This window comes from Dipteris shenzhenensis, chromosome 13 (genome assembly GCF_047967505.1).
Source record: "Dipteris shenzhenensis isolate YYH24624 ecotype China chromosome 13, Dip_SZ_1.0, whole genome shotgun sequence".
NCBI lineage: Eukaryota > Viridiplantae > Streptophyta > Polypodiopsida > Gleicheniales > Dipteridaceae > Dipteris > Dipteris shenzhenensis.
The window spans coordinates 2,131,909-2,154,808 of NC_141608.1; the positions used below are offsets into that span (position 1 = coordinate 2,131,909).

Below are 22,900 nucleotides of genomic sequence, written 5' to 3' on the forward strand. Positions count from 1 at the left end.
ACAGACTCTTCTTCAGCTTGCAAACTAAATGCTCTTTGCCCTTTTCTTCAAAGCCTTCCGGCTGCACCATGTAAATTTCCTCATGCAAATCCCCATGCAAGAAAGCTGTCTTGACATCCATCTGCATAAGCTCCATATCCTCTGCTGCCACTAGTCCAAGCATGCATCTAAGTGTGGTCATCTTCACAACTGGAGAGAATATCTCATCAAAGTCCACACCCTTCTCTTGCTTGAGACCTTTAGCAACCAAACGGGCCTTGTACCTAGGCCATCATCACCTGTGACCTTCATCTTGTAGACCCATTTACATGGCAATGCTTTCTTTCCATGTGGCAAAGAAACCAAGTCCCGTCTTATTCTTCATAAGTGAACTCATCTCTGATTGCATAGCATACTCCCACTTGCGTTGATCCTCGCGCATCATAGCCTCTTTGTAGCAAGAAGGCTCCCCGCAATCAGTAAGCATCACATAGTCTACCCCTAGAACAAACTTATCAGGTGGTCTAGACACTCTAGAAGATCTTCTCAAGGGCATTTCAGCTTGCTGTCCCACCTGCATATCAGCCACATTTGGCTCATCATTTCCACCAATAGATGATCCATCATCTACCCTTGATTGTATACCTGTGGGAGTACTTGGTGGCACCATTTCTTGCACATTTGGTGCATGGACAGCTTGTTGTCTATCAACATAGGCAGGTGGATTCACATCCTGGAAAGTGATTCTCCTCATTTCCACATCCCTCATGGGTGCCTTATGGATCTTGTTCTCATTGAAGACCACATCATGGCTGCGTATGATCTTCTTTGCTTCTGGATCCCAGAGACGATAGCCCATCTCTCCACTTTCACCATAACCCAGAAAGATGCATTTCCTAGACTTAGGATCTAGCTTCTTTCGAAGCTCTTTTGGCACATGTGCATATGCCTCACACCCAAATATACACAAATGAGAGTAAGAGGGCTTCTTGCCACTCCATGCCTCTTCAGGAATACCACCATCCAAACTCTTACTAGGTGATCTATTGATCACATGCACTGCAGTCTTCATTGCCTTAGCCCAAAAACCACGAGAAAGACTTGCATTGGAAAGCATGCATTGCAACCTTTCTTGAATGGTACGGTTCATCTTTTCTGCAACTGGATTTTGCTTTGGAGTACAAGGGGATGTGAGCTCCCTCTTAATCCCACGTGTATCACAGAAATGCTGAAAGTCATGAGAAAGATACTCTCCACCATTGTCAGTCCGTAGGTATTTAAGCGTTCTACCTGACTGATTCTCAACCAAGGCCAGCCATTTTTGAAATACCTAGAACACATCACTCTTCCGAGCTATAGCATAAGCCCACACTTTCCTAGTTGCATCATCAATGAATGTCACATAGTATTCAGCCCTGCCTAATGATCGTGTAGGCATGGGACCACATACGTCTGAATGCACCAAATCAATCATTTCAAACTTTTTCTTTCCCCTTCTCTTATGGGCTGATTTAGCCTACTTCCCATAGAGACAATGCTCACAAAATTCAAAATCAGAGAAACTCAAATGTGGTACATAACCCAAACGGCATAAGAGTTTCATTCCATTTTGGCTCATGTGCCCCAACCTGCAATGCCATAAAGAAGTGCTTGGCTGCTCGATTATTGCAACAACATGATCAAATACCCCTGGTACATGTAAGGGATACAAAGTCCCACACTTGGCACCCCTAGCCAAAAGCATAGAGCCCTTCTGAATTTTCCAACTCTGAAAGCCAAAAGTGGTGTGAAAACCAGCATCATCTAGCTGACCCACTAAAATAAGACTCTTGGTCAGCTTAGGCACATGTCTCACATGTTTCAAAACAAATGCAGACCCATTTGCAAAAGAAAACTTTATGTCACCTACTCCCACTATGTCACATGCATAGTCATTTCCAAGATGCACACAACCTATCTTTCCACTGTCATAAGTGGAGAACCATTCCCTATGGGGAGTAACATGGAATGAAGCACCAGAATCCAAAATCCAATCTTGGGAATATACATCATCTGAAGTGGTAAGCAACTCTGCAGATAAACTAGACATGAAGAGAATGTCATTGTCACTATCATGTGTGATTGCATTGATCTCCTCGATCTTCACTTTTCCTTTGTCCTCCCTGGGACTCTCTTTCTTTTGATTTGCACCCCAATTTGCATTCTTTTTCTTATCCTTTTGCTCTCTTTTCAGCTTGTAGCAATCCTTTTTCATATGGCCCTTCTTGCCACAATGGTAACACTCAATGTTTCGTGCCCTGGATTTGCTACGAGACTTCCCTCTTTCTTGGGACTTCCCCCTGAACTGTGATCTGCCCCTTTGCACATTTAAGGCTGCATCCTACTTGTTGCCATCCATAGACTTCCATATAATCTCCTCGGCCAACAAGCTACCCACAACATCATCGAATTTCAGTACTCCACCAGGTGCAGAGTGACTGACAGCTATACGGAAGGTATCCCATGAGGATGGCAATGAACATAAGAGAAATATTGCCTTAGTCTCCGCATCAAAATTCATTTTCTGAGCCTAAAGCTGGCTAAAAATAATATTGAATTCATTCAAGTGAGAAGCAATGGAGACCCCTTCCTTCATCTACAGCTCAAACAACCTCTTCATGAGGTAAACTTTATTAGAGGCAGTTTCCTTCTCATAAGTGGCAAACAATTTCTTCCACAAATCTTCCATATTCTGATCATTTACTACTGTGAAATAAACTGACTCTGCAAGATGAAGTTTAATAGTAGACTTTGCTAATGCATCCAACTCATTCCAATCATCCTCAGACATATTTGCAGGCTTAGCTTCAATCTCTGCCAAGGGTTTAATCGGCTTCTTTTGAATAAGCACATCCCTTATTTGTTCTTTCCACAAAGAAAAGTTTGTCCCATCAAACTTTTTAATGCTGAAAAACTCCTTTTTAGACATGGAAGAGGATGCCATGATGCAAATGAAACAAAATCCCAAATGCTAGTGCCTACAAGAGAGTATCACACCAAATACCAGGTGCACCCAAATGTGTATGCCACAATAGACTGAAATATCACCAAAACTCAAAGCTCAAAGCATCAAAAGATGCATCTGACTCATGTGCATATACTATGCATCCATATGAGCAAATGTGGCCCAAAAGAAAAGTCCACCAGAACTGACAGATCTGCAAATGGTTGCTCCAAACTTGAGTTCCAACACCCAGGCAAAAAACGCAGAAACTGACACAGTGAGTCAGAAATCCAATAAAATGATCCCAGATTCAATAATGAAGGTGTTTCCAAGCTCTTGAAGTGAAGTGGACACCAAAAGCAAGCAATAGTTGCCTCTACAAGTCAATATGGAGTCTCTGTCATCGAACGGAACAAGGAAAAGCTAAAAAAACGACTTTTTCTTTGAAAACACTTAACAGGCTCTCAAAACCACTTCGCAAAGCCAAAGTGACTTTTCCAAAGATTCCTCCAAGGTCTCTGCACACTCGGATGCAAGTATTTAGTCACCCACAAAGCTTCCCACAGAGCTTCTCCTTCCTCCCACAGAGCTGCTGAGCTTCCAAGCATTCACGCACACTCAACTAGATCACCTGGGCTTTGATACTAGTTGAGAGTACTCTCAACGGAAGCAAGAACGGAAGAAGGAGAGAGAGAAATAGAGAGCCACACAAGTTTTGGTGGGTGCAGAACCACCTAATCTTCTTTTTTATTCATTTATATATGTGTTTGAGTATTGTACATAACCAAGGTAAAGGCACAGTGACCTTTAACCCCCACAAAGTCAACAAGGGTGCATGGTGCTAAAATAGCCAGTGCCCACTGATCCACCTCGAGATGAGCAATTATAGATTTTGATCAAATTGTAGTTGACAAGCAATTAGAGATTTTGATCAACTTATAGTTGATGAGAAACTAGCTGTCTATTAAGGGGCACTACAAGAAAAACTTTCCAATGTTGCCCATGGTTTTGAAGGGGGGAAGGGGAAAAACCTAAAACCCCCTTTGAAGCACATTGAAAACTTTGCTAGCTATAGTGGAGGATTAGATGGTCATCCCATGATGCAAGATAGGTGGCTGCAAGGGTCTGATTGATTGGGTGGCTAAAAAGCAGTGAAATTAAGTCACTCCACTTAATCTTAAATGAACTTTGAGGGCTACCACTTAATTATCCTAGATCATGTTCTCTCTGCTCCATAAAATTTCCCAAATATCGTTATGTTATGTTGCATAACCAACTCTATGAAGTTGATAACATAAGGTCACACATGTCATCACTAACTAGTAGTAAAAACTCTTAGTTCCAACATGGTGGTTGATTTCCACCATCATTATTATAAGTGTCCATGCCTCTTGGCATGAATGCACTTTGGATTCCCTGAGCACATTAGATACGATTCCCTGGCTTTTGTTAACTCTGAAGTGGTTTAGGGGCTCAAGGCTCGATAAGGGTGTGGTCTCTTTTGGAATCTACTCACACAGCGTGAGACAAGGAAGGTTCACAATGTCATGCAATTTCTAGTCCGTAGCTCTAGGGACATTTGACAAATAATAACAACTCAAAATGAAAGTCCAAAATGTTGGTGCTTGCAATTTTCACCCCAAAATTGTGTAACGCATCTATTAGTGTGTTTGTACTGTGATACGCATCTATAGGTGCATCTCATATACAGTATAGATGTGCCAATAGACACGTTTTTAGATGTGCTAACTGGTTTTTAAACCTAAATTTCCTTTATTTCCTCACTCTACCATGCTTGCATTCCTTTCAACTTGTATACCCATCTCCAAGAGGAACTCATCTCCAAGTAGCTTACACCTCATCTCCAAGCATACAAGAGAAGAGCGTGAAGAAGGAAACCACAAGAGAAGAAGGATAAGAACTTTTCATACCTCTATCCAAGGTAAGTCTCTTGTTATTTACTCTTCTCTCTCAATCTATGATGCTTGTTGTACTTGTGGAAAGTTGTTTTCTTCCTATGTCCTTTGTCACATGCAAAGAAGAATGTCTTTGGGTACTTTTGTTCTATTTGGGGGTCAGTCGGTCTATAGTTGTCAATTTTTGTGTCGAGATGGAAATAAGGGATTGCATGATGATAAGTATATGATCAATTCATATGAATAAAGATTTGATGCATATGTTTCATACAACATAACTCTTTTATGCATATGCACATGCATAACTCCTTTATATATGCATATGGAAAGAGGGCATGCATGATGGAAATAAGGGATTGCATGGGGGAAATTGGGATAAAGCATGAGGGCACAATAGGGAAAGAGGGAAATAAAGGATTGCATGAGGGATTTCCATTTTCTCTTTTCTTCTCTGCTCTTCTTATGTTCTTATCTTCTTTCTTTCTTCTCTTTTCTTCTCTACTCTTCTTTCTCTTATTACTGTTATTCTATTCTCTTTCCTCCTTTCTCTTTTCTGTTTTCTATTTTCTTCTCTGCTCTTCTCTTCTTTCTTTCTTTCTTCTTTCTTTCTTCTCTTCTCTTCTCTAGTCTTCCTATCTTAAACCCTTCTTCTCTTCTCTTCTAATCTTCTTCTCTTCTTTTCTTAGTTCATCATGTGGCCAGGAAGCTCTTCAAGATCCTTGCTTGACCCTCGAGATGCCTTCTTACAACAGTTATATAACATTTTGGGGCACCCTCCCACTCCACAGGAGATATATACATACATGATGAGCACTCAAAACACCCCTCATGAGTCAAGAGTATAGACTCCAAACCACACCATACCCAAACCACATGAGATTACTTATGTGGAGTCGAGACAGCCCAGAAGGGGCAAAGTCGCCAGCCTTCTCCCCTACGATCAGGAGTCCCTTCTCCCTTGTGGTCAGGAATCCCTTCTAGATCACAGAGCCGCCAGCCTACTCTCATGCAATCAGGATCCCCTTCTCTAGAGGCGAGTGCCCATCATAGTATCTCATCGCAACATGGCAATAGGTGTAGTAGCAGGGAGAGCTCTGGCACAGGATGCATGGCACAGTGCTTTTGGGGATAGCACTGAGGGCGGGGAGGATTCAGATGTAGACGTGCGAGAGGGCGATGGTACGATCTACTATGATATCATGGAGATGGGTGGCATCTTGCAAGATGCACGGGGAAAGGACATCATGTCCTTCATGCACTCTGTAGTTCATAACAACTACAAAGATTGGTTTATTCCATTCAAAGAGCAGAAAAAAAGTTTGGCTGATGACACCATCAAGACTATATGCATGAGGTATCCCAATCCAGAACGTGTTGAGTTCATTGACAAATGGGCAAACACAAGGATTACCACTATCCTTGCCAATAAGAGATCTTTGCTTAAGAGGCAGGCAATAGCCAAGATTGCCAAGAGAGAGGGAGGACAACCACCAAGGGGCCAGCCACACACTGCTCATAAGCACGAGTGGAAGAAAGCCATGAAGGTAATGAAATAGGACCCCAGTTTATAGCACATGGAGGCACAATGGATCTAGATGGAGCGATATGGAAATGTGCATTTCGGAGCATAGGGTATTTCATCATGGGAGGCCCAATTTGTAAATATCGATCTCAAATTATATTGTGTTTATGTGGTTTATTAGGAGGTTGTTCCTTTGTACCAACCCCTCTGCAAATTGTGTCATCTTGTAGCTTGATATCGTGGGTAGATGCCCTACTCCTACCGAGATAGCCTACCATCGTGGACATGATAGGCGACATACTTGGAGGTAATTCTATGAAGAGGGGTTGATTACTAAGGAGCAGTATATCCGAGCTACTAGAGTGCCCTTGCAGGTATTTAAAAGTACTTTAAAAATGTCAATGTTGTATATAAAGATTTGATTTTTCATACATTGATACATGTCCCTCATTTATAGGACCCTATAGGGATATTGAGGAGGAAGAAAGCGATGAAGAAGCCTGTAATGACAAGAGTGAGGATGAGGATGCCTTCAATTAGTCATAAAAGTAGTGCTAGCTATTCTTTTTTATACTTGAAACCACAAGTGGCTTGGCTTCGTGTTGTATGTATATACAAGCACTTTTTGGGTTATGAATTAGTATACACTCCTCTTATTTTTTGTACATATACAAGCACTTTTTGGGCTATGAATTACTATACACTCCTTTTATTTTTTATACTTGAAGCCACAGATGGCTTGGCTTCATGCTATATGTAGATACAAGCACTTTTTAGGCTATGAATTAATATACACTCCTCTTATTTTTTTGGCATTCAATTTCCTTGTGCAATGTTTTTTAAATGAATTCTTTGTGATGTAAATGTTTTGGAGTTGTAATGTTCTATTCGGAATTGTAATCGTCGGCTATAGACGTGCATGGAATCAGGCAAATTAAAATGTTGTTGGCTGTAAGAATTGCATTGCACATTGTAGAAATGGGATTCTTGCAACACACAACATATATAGCATTCTTTAAATAAAAAATAAAAAAACCTACAGAGCATCTATAAGGACGTCTTTTTGTTTTTATTAAAGAAATTTTTGCAGAGCGTTTAATAGCGTGTCTACATGCGCATCTCTTAGTTATATAGGCATGCCTATAGATGCGGGTCTGTAGACATGCTAACATATGCGCTAATAAATGCGCCCATCACTTTTGGTGTAAATACTGGTGGTAATATACACCACCGGGATAATTAATATTACTGTCGGTAATGTGAGTACTACCACCGGTAGCGTCTTGTGTACTGGCGGTGCTGTGGGTTGCAGATTCCCAGTTTTCCACATGGCCAAGGCTATATATTGGTGGAAATGGCGATAGAGGCTCATCATTTGATCCGGTTGTGGTTCATATCCCAATAAACCCTTTGGTAAGTTTGGGAAGAAAGTGAACCACAATTTGGATCTAAATAGTTGTAAGGCTAAGTGGATTAGAGTGAGTCAGCATTCATTATACCTGTGGGTGTGGTTTGCTCCTTGGATTCCTTGCATCTTGGGAAAATTGTAGACCACAAACATGAGGGCTAGTGGATGTGAGTGTTTGTTGTGTGTTCTTGAGGGTGCTCTATACTCTGACTCCTTGCGTTTTGGGAAACTTGCAGACCATGATCATGAGTGCCAATGAATGCAATTGTTAGTGAGGAGTCTTGACTCTTAAGGTAAGGGCCTTATGTATGGAGAGAAGGGGAAGATGAGATGGAAATGACTTGACCAGAAATAGGGCATGTGTTGCGACTACGAATGCACAATAAAAAATGCATGAAATTAGAAATGCTCGTCCACAATCTTTAAGATGATGACTAGGCAAACTGTGGATGCATCGAGTCATGCCCATGCTAGTATTCATATGCCTGAAAATGTTTGCGGGGTTGAAAAAGGAGTTGCAGAAGAGGATCTCATTGCCGAAATAGGCACTACCCCAATGCTTGATCCACCCTATGACGTTAACCAAGATACAGGGAGAGGATTTATGTGGGTGTCACAATCCTCTCAAAGAGTTGTTCCATGTGCACAAGGGGAAAAACGTAAGTCACATGGTCCAGAGTGGGACTTTGTTATTAATGTTTGTGACTACGTTGAGTGGAAATGCAAGTATTGTGGAATACAAAAATCTGGGGGAGCACCTTGCATAAGGGACCACTTGCTTGGTGACTGCTACAACAACTCACACCTTGACAGAGAAGTTGCAAGATTATGGAAAAATAGAGAAGATCAATTTGGGAAGGTCAAGGTATAAGTGTAGAGTTTGTAAGCTTACACGGTGATGGAAGTACAAGTGTTGCAGGCTCCCATGCTAGAACTCCATGTGTGGACACTAGCATGCAAGATAGATTGCCACCTATGGCTCATGAAGCTAGATTGGCAACTGCTACTCCTAACTTGAGGCAACCCACGATAGTTGAGAGCATCCAGATTCAAGATTTGGAGAATGCACGGTATGTACTTGGTAGATCAATCTTGTGGTCAGGATATCCATTGAGTATGGTCGATAACGATGATATGAGAGCTACATGGAATTGCATTGCTAACTACGAGTTGAGCTTTAAGCCGCCTTCTTACCACACATTGCGTACGTCACTGTTAGATAAGGCATATGTAGAAGAGAACGAGCACATAAATCCTAGCATTTTTGAGCAACTGCATAACACCGGATGCACAATTGTCTCAAACGGGTGAACAAGCAATAAACGCCATGCTTTATTGAATGTGATGGTTATATTGCCACATGGGGAGGCCTTCCACACATCAATTGATGCCTCACATGTAAATAAGTCAGGGACATATATGGTTGGTGTATTATCCAAGGTTATAAGAGAGTTAGGCCCTAAAAAGGTTGTTCAGTTGTAATGGATAATGCCAAGAGTTGTAAAAAGGTGGGAAGAATATTGCAAAGGGATTATACCAATTTATATGCATATGTGTGTTGTATGCATACTTTAAATCTTGCATTGAAAGATTGGTATAAACAAATGCCATGGTTCAAAGAGATTGTTTGTGAGGCTCGAGACATCGTGAAGTTAGTACGATTGAAGCAACATCTCGAAGCAATCTTTATGTCTCGTGATGGTTCTACCATGTTGCAATTGCTAGCAACCATGAGATTTGCTACGTAGTTCTACACTTTGCAATCTCTGGTGAAAAATAGGAGTTTTCTTATAGAGACATTTCATTTTGATGCATTTGAACGATGGATGTCAGAGTTGATGAATAGGGCAACAAAGGAGAAAATGCATGATTTGAAAGAAACATTGGGATTCCCTACATTATGGAAACGGTTTGAGGATGTGCTAATGCTATGAAACCTATTTTATATGCGCTTAGGGATTTGGACTCAAAGTCTCCAACAATTGGAAAAGCATGGATGCACTTTTGGAGTATTGAGCAAGCTCTTATTGTAGGGAATCCCCCTACTCACCTGGGCCAAAGAATGAGAGAATACCATTTAATGCTACAAAATGCAAGGAATTGTGGCAATTGTTTAGGCCATGATGGGAGCAAGCTCATAATCCATTGCATAGTGTTGGGTACCTTTGAGCTCCCTTTGAGACCCCGAGTGGTGGAATATGAAGCATGAAGAGATCCCAATTGTTATACATGACTTTCATAAGGTGGTGCGAATATTATCCCCACAACCATGAGTTTGCAAAGTGTTGTAATGCGAGTTAGCCAAGTATCGATGCAAGGAGGAGTTGTTTGCATCAAGTGATGTTCAAGCATTCGTAGAAACTACATCTGCTTGGAAATGGTGGATGATGAATGGTGGTACGTGTGAGCTTCTACGCCTGATTGCAATGAGGGTTCTTTCTCAGACATGCTCAAACTCGGGCTCAGAAAGAAACTGGACTCATTACAAGTACATTCATAGTACTTTACAAAATAGACTTCTAGAGGATCGGGCTGAGAAGTTAGTGTACATCTATGCCAATCATAAAATTCTAGAAACATTAGGAGATGTGGGATATGAGGGGAAAGTTCCAAAATGGACCTACGATATCCCACCAGATGCTATACAAAGACGAGGACATTGATGATGAACATGATGTGGATAGTGACTCGTGAATTGTACTAGCAATGATGGCAATAGGGTTTTGAATGTCTCATTGTATTCTGAATGTGTTCTTGTTTTTTCATTGCAGGTTGCGGTTTAGGGTTGGATAAGAATTGTCTTGTTGTGCATTGTAAATATCTTATGTTTAGGGTTTGGCTTCCGTGTTGCCATCGCATAGGCTTCTAGGTGGTAATGCCAATTGTTGTGCTCTTGACCAAGTTCAATTGATCAAGAGCATGGCAACTAGTATAACACTCTATCTCATATGCAATATAATCCTATGCGATGACATGCCGAAGAAGCATGTGCAAACTTTAATTTCTTGTCTTTGGTAACATTTTTCTTTAATGACTTTAGAGATAAGTTTTAATCGTGTGTGTGTGTGTGTGTGTGTGTGTGTGTGAGAGAGAGAGAGAGAGAGAGAGAGAGAGAGAGAGCGCTTGTGATGAAAGTGTATATAATTATATTTCAATGGCAAATAGAAAATGCTTGTCTTTGGTAACATTCTTTTTTAACAACTTTAGAATTTAATGTGAAGGATTTAGGATTGGATAGTGTTTTCAATTCCAAATTCCAATTGATGCATGGGTTTAGGTTTTAAGTAATATGATGGATCATGGATGCATGGGTTTAGGTTTTAAGTATTAGGATGGATGCAAATGAATATGACCATTGGATTATATTTGTTTTCAATTGACCATAGCCTTCCTTAAATTATTTTTTATAAAATAATAGATTGACACTATTCCAACTGATGACTTTAGGATTGCATGTGACTTTAGGATTGCATGTGATGGATTTAGGGATTGCATAGTGCAAAATGATTATGAACATTGGATGCATATAAATTAATCCCTAAGCATTTAAATAAATGAATTCCACGAGATCATATAGTACACCATCATAGAACTTCAATGAACTTAAAACAAAGGCATATATTGCCATCATAAAGAGATTATATACATATATTTCCATCATAAAGAGAATGTATAACTTCATTCAATGTCATGGTCCTAGATACAACTATCCTAAGCCCAACACCATGTACAATGCCATTGATAGTTGGGCTTTACAAAGTGGACGAATTGATCTAGTTGGCAAGTAATCTACTAGACAATAAAGATGAAATTTATGGCCACAAGGAAGATAGTAATAGCCAGTACATTTATCAAACAAGCATTGGCATATTGGGCACAAGCAATTGTCTAGGATATCGAAGGGAAGGGGTTCCATGGAATATGGTTGTGAGGATATATGGCGACAAATAGCTAACCGCACCTCCATGCTTGCATCTCTGATTAGTGTTGCACGTGCTTTGTGGGCCTCATGCCAACTGCATGTTGAGGTCCTCCAAGCTCTAGAATTAGGCACATAGAGCCATAATCTCGTTTTGCAACTCTGGCTCGGTTCGCGGACTTTCAATTTCTAGGTGTTGGACCTGCTTGAATTGGGCCACGTTCTCTTCGCGGAGTTGCACCACTTGTTGCTCTAGTGGGCCATGCGCACCCTCCAAGGCCCTGGGTGATCATCACTTCTGTACGACCATGCATACGCTTGTCCTTATAAGAGGAGAAGTCCACCTATATACCCTTAATGAAGTGCGCGTATAAGAATTTGGCTCGATGTAGATTTTCCTATCATTTTGTCGAATCCGTTCATCTCGGCAATTGGCTATCTTCCACCTCCCATGCTGGTCCAAAGCTTGGGTTGGGGTGCTTTCATCTCCCTCTATTCTTCTGCGTCTCCTTGCCTGACTGCCTGAGGTTGCCTCTTCATCTGCCTCTAAGGGCCAGATTGCCTAGAGCTCTTGTATGGAGACCAGCTTGTTTACTTATTTTCATTGCATGCCTGCAAAACCAACATTACGTGTCATTTGTTCAGTGCATGATGCTTAATGGCATTAATAACCTGAGAGGGAGGCATTTTTCGATCATTCTCAATATAACCCCAGGCATCTTCAAAAAATTGAATCATCTCAACAATGATCCATCCGAATGCATAGGTATCTGCATGGCATGTATATCTGCCTCTTAAGGCTACTTCTTGTAGCTTGGGTGCAAACCACTTTTGCCACCCATGCTATTCCTCTTTCCCACGAACGCTCTCAACAAAGCTGGCATCCCCCAGTCTATGATGCCTACTCGGCATCTAGATTTTCCAACAAAACCAATAAGATGTTGCCTAGGAGGTCTGTGTACATCCACCTTCCTGCATGCAGCCTTCCCAAACCATCCACAAGTGCATGGATGATATGGAGGAGATTCTCAAAAAAGACATTGATTCGAGCAATATCTTCCTTCTCTAATGTAGCTTGGACTTCCCTGCTTGCTGTGGCCATCAGATCCCCTCCTCCTCTCAGAACATTGTGGAAGTAGCATGTGAACCTGCCCTAGTCCATTGGTAGAATTTGAAGGGATTGCAAACAAGCTACCGCTATTAAAGTATGGTGTGATGGTCCATAGTGGCTCCCTCTTTCTCGGATTGCTGCGATCACACATACAAGGATTGGATGTAAAATATGCAAACACTATATTGGAGAATTTGGGAATCTCCCAAGTCCCACTTTCAAGTAAGGGGTTAACATTTGACCATGTGGCCAAAACTTGAACCCTTGTTTGAAAGTGGGACATGGAAGGATTCTCTAATATGGCATTTAGGGTGTATCCCACTTTCAAGTAATGCATTCAAATTTGACCATGTGGCCAAATCTTAACCATATTGGGAATTCCCAAACCATTTGAAAATTCCCAAATTCCCTTATATAGTGTTTGCATGAGTTGTTCTCTCTTGCTTCTCATGTATGGATCCCAATATTACCCTTGTACTTCTTTCTGGCATATTCCACGTGATATGGCAACCCTGCAGCTCCTACCAACCACACTTTAAAAATAGTGCCATAGGATCTTGAGCCGATTTTCTTGCCAACGTGGATCTCCCTCTCTGTGATATAGGCCAAGATTGATAGTCTATCTATGTTACTAGCCACGTGTTGTGCCCTTTGAACCTCATCACCTCTCAATGGTTGAGAGGGTATAGAGACTAGCTACTCTTCACCTTTAGCCAAGGGCATAGCTTGCTCATAAGCTGCTGCAGCCTTCTTTTCCCAGCTCTTAGTCACTATGACACGGCGATCTAATGCAACGACCTTACTCTTGTGCTTGGCCCATACACTCATCCATTGTGTTAATTTGAAGACATCAAAATCTTGTGCAAGAGGAGGGTCTGCATTGCATGCTTCGTTGAAGCAGGTCTCTGCATTCTCAATAAAGCTATCAACCCAAAGCATGGCATCTTAATCCCATTGCACCCGGCTCGCAACATCATCATGACCTTTAGACTACAAACTGGTCTTAGCATCATCAAGAATCCTCCTCTTCATAGTGCTAACTCCCTCTAAACTAGATAGGGTTGATTCCATCTCACTGTCCTCCATGTTGCACACCCTATTAAAAAAGGCATCCTGAATGCTTCTCATCACTCTCTTGCACTTGCCCTTACTTAGTTCTTCCCCTACTTTTTGCTTAGTGCCGGCGGTTGAGGCCATGCTTGAGATTAGATCTTGCTATGTGTGTGCGAAAAGGTTTCTCGCTTGACACTAGCAAACAGCTACAGTTGCCACACAATAGTAAGTAGGTAGGCATTTGACAATAACTCCCACCCTATGCATTCTTAATTTTTTTAATTACATGAAATGCAAATGATTCTTTCAATGCCACCACAAATCAATAATTTCATCACTTGGTCATCCTGCAATCAACCACAACCACATCAAGGGCAAGAAAGGTTTGAGTACAACGAAAATAACTAGGGTAGAGGAGGCTAATAAGAGTGCACATGAGCGAATAACACATCTGGATCACCCCTTCCCCCTTGGATTTGTGTCACAAGATCTAATGTTGTTCTCACATGGCCTTTATGTAGAAGGCCCCCTCAAGGGTAAACGATGCTATTTTTCTTGAATTTTTTTCTACAATTAGTAAAACATCTATCTCCCTGAGCTTAAAGTATATAGATGCTCTCATTCAACCATGACTCTTTCAGTTAACTATACATTGTTCACTAGGGACCTGAAGTGCTTCCAAAAGTATTAAACTTTACTTACCACGAGAGATGGACAAGGTGATGAGTGAGGACAACAAGGCACAATAGATTTTCAAGGTAATTTTTCAAAGAGAGATACATATTTGACTCAAGAAAATCTCTAACATTTAAGGGAGAATATCCTACTTTTAGTAATGGGTCTCCTTCATTCAACATTCACATCTAAATACCTATTCATTTTGAGTATTAAACTAAGGCTTCTTTAACCATATAAGTATTAAATATGAAGAAAGAAGAGAATTAAAGGACATAACAATTACACAACTCAATGATCAATATAAATAAGCTAAGAAGATATGTATATCTACACAACATTTCCTATAAACTCTGCACAAGGATATATATTATAGAAAGCACATTGAATAATCATTTATAAGAAATGTTAGAAAAAATGAATGTGGAAAATATAGCAAGAAGTATGATTTTGGAATCAACTTGGTAGTTTGACCATTTAAAATTCACGATAGTTTCAAGCTTTCCCTCCACCAAATGTCAATAAGCTCATTAATAAAATTTAACAAAAGAATCTCTATCAAATGAGTTATACTCACCTAGAAACATACACTTCTATTTGCAAAAAATTTTGCAGAGTGTGCTATTTTGTTTAAATAAAAAATGTTTATGTTATGCATCAATACCACCCTTGGTTTAGACTTTTCTCTCATGACATAGTGCTTATCTTTTTGTAAATTCTTTTTCAAAAATAGTGTTAACATTCTTTGGATTTTTTAAATTCTCCTTTAGACATAGTGCTTATCTTTTTTACTTTTGAGTAACAAGCCACTACATTTCAAAAATGCAAGAGCGACAAGATCCATTCAAGCATACATTAGATCTAAGCCACTACATTTCAAAAATGCAAGAGCGACAAGATCCATTCAAGCATACATTAGATCTGTAGCATTCCATATTTGTGTGACACTATACTTGTTAAGGGTATAAGAGTGGAAAGCCCTTAATAAATTGTGATGTTTCTGTTCTTCACTTAAAAGTTAAGCAACTTTGGATGTTAATATTAAATAAGCACTCACGATACAAAAGGTCCAATAGAAAAATACAAGACGAGTGCCCTTTCTGTTTGCACGCAACTATCTAAATCGGAAACACTTATGCTGTGCAGATAGACGATAAAGAACAGAATGAAGTTCGATGTAGATTTGTCATGACTCATAACCACTAAAACGACGCAACAAACAAAGAAGAGGAAGTGGTACATCCACATCCAGGTTTCCCTTGGGACCCGTGTACAGCCTAGATTGTACAATGTCGACATATGCATATAATATATTTGTACATCACTGTGTGTATATATATAAAGATATTATTGCACAGAGAGGTAGCTATGGCGAGTCGCGACTGTTGAACTTCCCAAGAGCATTTCATCATTTTCATGTATACGTAATGTAAGTTTGATGGAAAGAAGTCACTTTTGGTTGATAGAAGGTCAACGACTGTATAAGAAGCGGTACTGTTTCTCATTATGTGGACAATTAATTACGGTCTACGTACGTAGAATCTACATAGAGAGGAGGAGCAGAATTTACCGCATGTGAAGCAAACGAACGAGGTGAACGCTTCTTGCATGTCCAGACACACCAGGATACCTCAGTGACCTCACCTCACATTGGCGCCCTGTGTGGTATACCTTTCCTTCTTTTTGGATTTCTCTGTACCGACGTTGGTGGAGGCGTACAAGGCGAGAGATCATTCCCATTGTGTTGGTGATTTTCCTTTTCCTGTACCTTGGTAGAAGGCGCAGCTCCATCCGACAAATCAGCGTCGTCTTGTTGACAATGCCGCTGCATCGGTCTTGATGTTGATTTCTTCACCAGCGACGACCCTTCCGACTCGGACCCAGCTGCGCGAAGGCCGCTGCCGCTGCTCGACTTGGGTCGCAAAAGAAACCCCGTGTCTCCATATGTCTTGACTCCTGCAAGCTGAGAAATTGCAGGCACCACCACACAAGGTCAATGTGAGAACACGAATTGTAACAGACTGCAAATGCAGACAGGCGAAACTACTAAAACGATCCAACTAAATCCTTCCCGTGTAAAACTTGATCTCTAAATCGCGACTTACTTGCACCATTGTTCATAGTGCCTTAGAGGCAATATTGGGGAGAGAGAGAGAGAGAGAGAGAGAGAGAGAATGATTCTCTACGGTCTACCTACCTTGCAACCCACAGAACAATATCGGAATGTATCAAGAAGGCTTCGGTCACAAATTTCGCAGTTGTTTGTCACGCCTTTCCCCTGTCGAGGTTGGGGTCTTTCGTTGATGAAAACTACCCTCGCACTGTTGATAATGTAGGTCTGAATGCCAGTGAGATCGAGAGCCTTCTGAATCTCCGCAACCCGGATTACATCGTGGTATGAAGACCTTCGTATCTACATTGCCGAGAACCGAAACGATCAATGTAATTCAACTGGCGAGGGCATCGATGTTTACAACCAAAACAAGAAAAGCATCTCGCTGGCACCTGCACAACGTGGTGATCCTTGTGGTTTGGCAGACATGCAGCACACAATGCCGCTCCCATGCAATCGAGGCAATACTGGTTGCACTCGGCTTTGTTCCATTCCCCGTGGATAGAGCATTGACCGAAGAAACTTGTTTGCAACAAGGGCTCCAGCCATGCCGGTCCAATAATTTGTTTCTCACCTTCGCGAACCATGAAAGTCGGCCCTGCCTGCAATGGACGATTCCCAAGCTATAAGCAGAAAAGTGAAGGTAACAAGAAGAAGAATAGCTATCGTCTTGTATTGTCCATCACGGGTCGTTTTGGCCGGCGCTGGAAGCAAACGATCAGGATTAGCAGAAACCCTACACAATGCCAAACGTAAGAGGAGCTAGGCGATGAGTGAGGGGTGATCGGGCGGTACCCTTTGCCGTGTGATGCTGGTAGACCCAAGCTTGATGGAGTCGCGTCGCTTCTCGCCAAAGCACGCGCTATACACTCAATCAAGTTAGCCTAATGCGTGAATCAGCCACACGGCAGGGATGTGTTGGACGATCTGGGGAGCACGATGCTGGAAAATGCAGGACAGGAGGAAGGGGTTGAGGGGAGGTGATGAAGGGACGAAAGAAACGTGGGGAGCAAGCGAGGAGGAAAGGAGGAGGAAGGGAGGCAGGGCAAGCGGCTAAGATGCGGTTGAAGAGAGGCTAAGGGGGAAAGATGGGAGCGTGAAGGAGGTGGGTAGTCCAGGAGAGTTAGAAGGTCAATTGAAGGCGGCCGAACAATTGAAGCTGGGGGAGAGCATAAGCTGGGCAAGGGCGAGGAGATAGGGGCGGCAGCAACAGCAGAGCTGTCGTATAATTAACGAGTTTAAAAGAAAGATGGAGGAGGAGGAGGAGGAGGAGGCGGCGGCGGCGGGGGGCCTTTGTTTTTTGTTTGGTTGGTTGGGTAGCTTGTTGTTGGCGGCAGTCGCGAGCGCCTTCTTCATGGGCTCCAGCCCAGCCCAGCCCAGCCCAGCCGGCGTTGTCCACGAGCAATTTGGTGGGCGCCGCCACCTTCGTTTTCTAGTAATCACCGCCATCTCCTTCGCCATCGCCGCCCCCCCAAACTGGCGCCTCCGCCCAGCCCCCCCCCCGCCGCCGGGTCAAAAACGGAACTTGCCGCGTCATCCACCACGTCATCCTCGTCAGAGCCGTAGCTTGACCCTCACCTGCCACGTCATCACCGCCTACGACCCGGCCAAGTCGTCCTTTTCCACCTGGCACACCTGCCGCGTCACCTGCCACGTCATCGTTTTCCACGTCACGCCCTCCCTTTGTCAAAACGCCTCCCCTTCCACGTTGCCCTCTCTCCCTCGTCCAAGGTCCCGGAACCCTGCATACACTCTTTGTGGCTTTTCACGTCTTTTGCACTCCCTTTCTTTTCTTTATCACCCCCACCTTTCACCCTTTCCCCCCTTCGCATCTTTCCCATCCCCGTTCCCTCCCCATGCTCAGCCTCACTTCCTGCTCCAACCGCCTCCCCACGCATACGTTACCCCTTTTGCCCCACTCACCTCTTATTTTTCCTGTCGAACAAAAGAAAAGTAACCCTCCTTCACATAGGTAAGCATCCCTCTTATCCTTTTCACATCCCTTCCCCTTTCAAGAAATGCAACGACTAAAGAACCGAAACCCCACCATATCTCCTATTTTATTCCCTCACCAATAAAGCATATCAAACTTCAATGCTTCTTACGATCATGTATGAGAAAGCAAATGGTGCAATCACTTCATCAAGTCACCTCCTTTAACATCTTGCATGCTTCTCATGAAGGAATAAATTGTTTTATCTTTCCCTTTATGCCTCAACACTTACCCTTGGTCTCCTTGTGATGATTCTTGCCCTTTTACATGCCTTTCCATCACCTACACATCCCTTTACGCATCCACCATATGTTTAATGCATTGCCTTCCCACCTTAATCTCAACATTTGAATCGTTCAAGATGTTCTCATAGACTACTAAGTGCATGCCTCCACGAGGAATAATTGTACTATCTCTCCTTCAGTGTCAACTTAATGACAATTTTGTTCCAAATTTTTCAAAGTCACACCTGTCATCACATCGGTTTCTCAACTTTAACACCCACAACAAACAATCCATTTAGTGCATGGTGTCAAGAGGTCCATCAAATGGTAACCCAAGTGGCAAGCACATTGGATACGAACAAGCATTTAAGCCACAATTGGATGCCTTCCTACCTCAATATACTAGAAAGGTTGTAAGAAATTATGATATTCAAAGTGAAAAGACTAAAGTAAATGAAAAGGAAAAGATGGTGAGATGCTTCTCAACATCCTTGTCACCTTCCTTGTTCAACATACATAAAGTGCCTATCTGCAGAGGCATTTATAAGCATCTGCACGAGGAGGAGGGGGCAGCGGCCCGCCTGAATCGGCTCTGGGGTCTCAAAAGAGGGGAGAAATGGTGGAAGAAGAGGCTCGTGGAGGTTTGGAAAGGGTGTGAGGTTGGGAAAGCAAAATTTATGCTTTGGAAGGTCATAAACCACGGGTTGCTGATGTAAGGGCGAAGCTAGCCAAGAGGATCCACGTGGATCCTGGCTGCGCCCTGTGCGAAGGAGCGGTTGAGGATCTTCTCCATTTGTGCTGGAGGTGCCTGGTGGCCAAAGAGGCATGGAGGAAGCTAGAAGGTGTAGTGAGGAGAACAGGGCTGATGGCTCGATTCAGAATAGGGTGGAATTGGAGGATGCCAGTCTTGAGGGAGATAGAAAAACTTTCGTCCATGCTCACAGCGAGCTGGCCCTACCTGAGAGCATCGGCTCTTTTGGGGATTTGGGAGTTTAAGAATCGAATGGTGTTCGAGCATAAGGTCTAGGTGGGGCTGAGAAGGCTTGCGATAATGGCCATCGTCATGAAGACGTATCTGCATGACTTTGGTAAGTTATTGGAGAAGAGGGACCCCATCATTAGCGGGGCCTTGATGGCAGTACAAGGGACTAAGCTTTTTAACATAGGTCAGCGTGTCATGCCCTCTTAAAGGCCACTTTTTGTACCAAGGTCTTACATTTAGGACTAACCCCCCCCTTTTTTAATATATCCGGCATTCATATTTATATATTTTTAAAAACATACACAAAGTGACACAATTTGTCAACATTCGAGGTAGTTTATGTGACCTCTACAATCCTAGAGTCAATGTTCTCATCCAGTATAACAATAGGTTCATTATTAATTTAATAAAACATCCAGAACAAGTCTTTCAGATGGTCAACACAACACTTGTTATCTTATGTTCTTTTAGGCTTCAACACTAGTAACATGAGTTGAAATGTAAACTAAACATATGTTTAGTTGCACACTGTGCAAACACACATGCCAAGATAACCAATGATGTGCTTGAAAACCAATGTTATTAAAATGATTTCTCTCCTCATATTAGTGCATAAGATTCACAAACTAATACAATATAACACTCATCGAATCACAATATTCAAGAAGTCTCCCAAACCGGGCATTATTACTTTGCATTATATGTCCTTTCATGCTCTCTCATGACACTACATAGCACACATTTCTTAGATATGATTCCCTAGGCATCAATTTTTGAAGCTACTCTATCGAATCTTGGAATTAACAATGTAGTCCTTGTGTCTTTTTTTGTGTTGAAAGTACATATGACCATTACAACCTACCCCCCCCCTCTTTGTGCGTGTGTTTGTTAGCAAGTTTATTTTATGACCTTTTCGTATCTTATGTAGAACATAGGTTTGAAGGCATATCACCACATGTTTCCTTGCCTATATATATATATATATATATATGCACAATCATCTACGATTTATCCATTTATGCATTGACATGTGCCTTCATATAGATGCATATAGCATCTAAAAGGCATTTCTCAGCAAAAGTCTTTAGATTTTTTCTATCCCAATTATTGGATGGCAGGGTGCTATATGATCTTATATTAGATAATTGCAACAACAAAATATATAAACAAATCTTTTAATTTGGTATCTCTTCACTCGCTATGTAAATGCTAAATGAAGCTTAAATAAAGTGCATTGACCTAGTAATAGCTCAATTGTCATACAATATAGCCATATGCAATTTTTATAATCACAAAATAATGTACATAGAATAGAGTTTCAATAAATCAATGAAGGTGAAAGGGACCATTGCACAAAAAGTATTTTACGCTCACACTTAATATCTCTTTAAAAATGTTTAATCATACTTTTTTTTTTTTTGGGGTTAATGAGACTTTAAGCTAGTGCCATTGTGAGCTACTTTGAAAGTTTCTCGATTGTGGCACCACAAAATAAAACATTCTTTGATCCATCTAATGGACATGCAACACAAAGCCTCTAGTTTAAATGTTCTATAAAAATATTTCAATGGGTTGAATGATAAGTTCATTGTTTTGCATATTTGTGTCATTTGATTCGTTCATTTGATAGTATTTCCATATCATCTCTATATATGTCATACGACCACATTTTGTTCTAAAGCATATATATAGGACTCTCAAAGACTATTTTATTGCATCTTTTCAATTTAATATGTTCTTACCGCTCACCAACAAGTACTTTTTTTTAGGGAAAGCATGAGTCCTTCTTGTATCAATGTTACATTGTAATTTATCCAAAAACCTTGAAAACATTTTCAAGGTAGAGATAAGTTCCCATATCTCTCATGATATGCATTGGAGCTATGCATTACCCAACAAGAAAAGCATAGTTGAGAATCTATTTTGGCTTAGTTGGGAAGATAGGTGTCATTAACAGCCCTCCCTTATTATCAAGATTATAATAAAATTTTAATCAAAACTATATTCTTAAAGAAGCTAAAATGTAAACGATTAAGAGCACATCATGAACAATCAAGATTTAGGGAGAGGAGTATTTTAAAAGCTTGGAAGGAAGCAATAGCTAATTAAGTAAAAGATGTGTACAAGAATCTCAAATATGGGGGAGCGTTTTTTTAAATTGTGGGCATTTTCTTTACAAAGTCTTATAAAAGGAGTGTAGATACCACTTAAAGATGAAGGTAATCTACTGACAAGAACTAAAGGTTTTTTCAAAGACATTCAACATACAAGCATCCAAAAATTAACTAAGGAGTGAAATGCTTGAAATGAGTGAAGGGAAATTGAGGAGATGTATGAAGTTGGCAAGAGGAGAAAGCATGCAAGAAACTCAATGTAGCATTCTAGGATCATGTAAACAAGTACGAAACAAGACCAAAGAGATCATAAGAGTGCAAGATGAAGTTGGAATCTCTTCTTCCCTCTTCCCCTTCCCTCTTCTCTTGTGGAAACACATTGCAAAATCCGGGAGCCGCTTCAGTGACACTTGTGGATGGCTCGTGACTTGCATTGCTCTCACAAGGAGTAGCTTGGAGTGGAGGCTCCATCAGCATTCCTTCAAGATCCCCATGACACGTGAGTCACCATTGAGACTACACAATACCTCTCCATAGTTCCCTCGTAACTAAACATTCCCACATATAAGATTCTTTGAATCTATTGTAAAGAGGGCACAAAGGTGACACTTTAGGATTCCATTTGGAGATCCTTGCTCTTATAGGAAGCTTTTCCATAATTACTTGTGCGGGTTAAAGGTCACTGTGCCTTTACCCTGGTTATGTACAATACTTAAACACATATATAAATGAATGAAAAAGAAGATTAGGGTGTTCTGCACCCACCAAAACTTGTGTGACTCTTTGTTTCTCTCTCTCCCTCTTCCGTTCTTGCTTTCATTGAGAGCACTCTCAACTGGTATCAGCGCTCGGGTGATCTAGCTGAGCGTGCATGAATGCTTAAAGCTCAGTAGCTCTATGGGAGGAAG

General features: G+C 41.4%; 1 protein-coding gene across 1 annotated transcript; it reads right to left on the reverse strand.

Moving 5' to 3' along the window:
- Positions 1–15,824: 15,824 nt before the first annotated feature.
- On the reverse strand, positions 15,825–17,950 carry LOC147894915 (protein RGF1 INDUCIBLE TRANSCRIPTION FACTOR 1-like). The gene is made up of 4 exons (XM_087383502.1): positions 17,475–17,950; positions 17,072–17,281; positions 16,764–16,979; positions 15,825–16,529 (listed from the first exon to the last, which is right to left on the reverse strand). Exons 2-4 carry the CDS (start codon positions 17,264–17,266, stop codon positions 16,212–16,214), a joined length of 729 nt encoding a protein of 242 aa, XP_087239628.1. The 5' UTR covers positions 17,267–17,281; positions 17,475–17,950; the 3' UTR covers positions 15,825–16,211.
- Between the last annotated feature and the right edge of the window lie 4,950 nt (positions 17,951–22,900).

Excerpts from the sequence above, each read along its gene's own strand:
- LOC147894915 (XM_087383502.1), bottom strand. The coding sequence starts at position 17,266 with ATGGTTCGCGAAGGTGAGAAACAAATTATTGGACCGGCATGGCTGGAG. Across the intron at positions 16,980-17,071 it reads AGGATCACCACGTTGTGCAG|ATACGAAGGTCTTCATACCA; the intron begins GTGCCAGCGAGA and ends TCGGCAATGTAG. Across the intron at positions 16,530-16,763 it reads ATTGTTCTGTGGGTTGCAAG|CTTGCAGGAGTCAAGACATA; the intron begins GTAGGTAGACCG and ends GCAATTTCTCAG.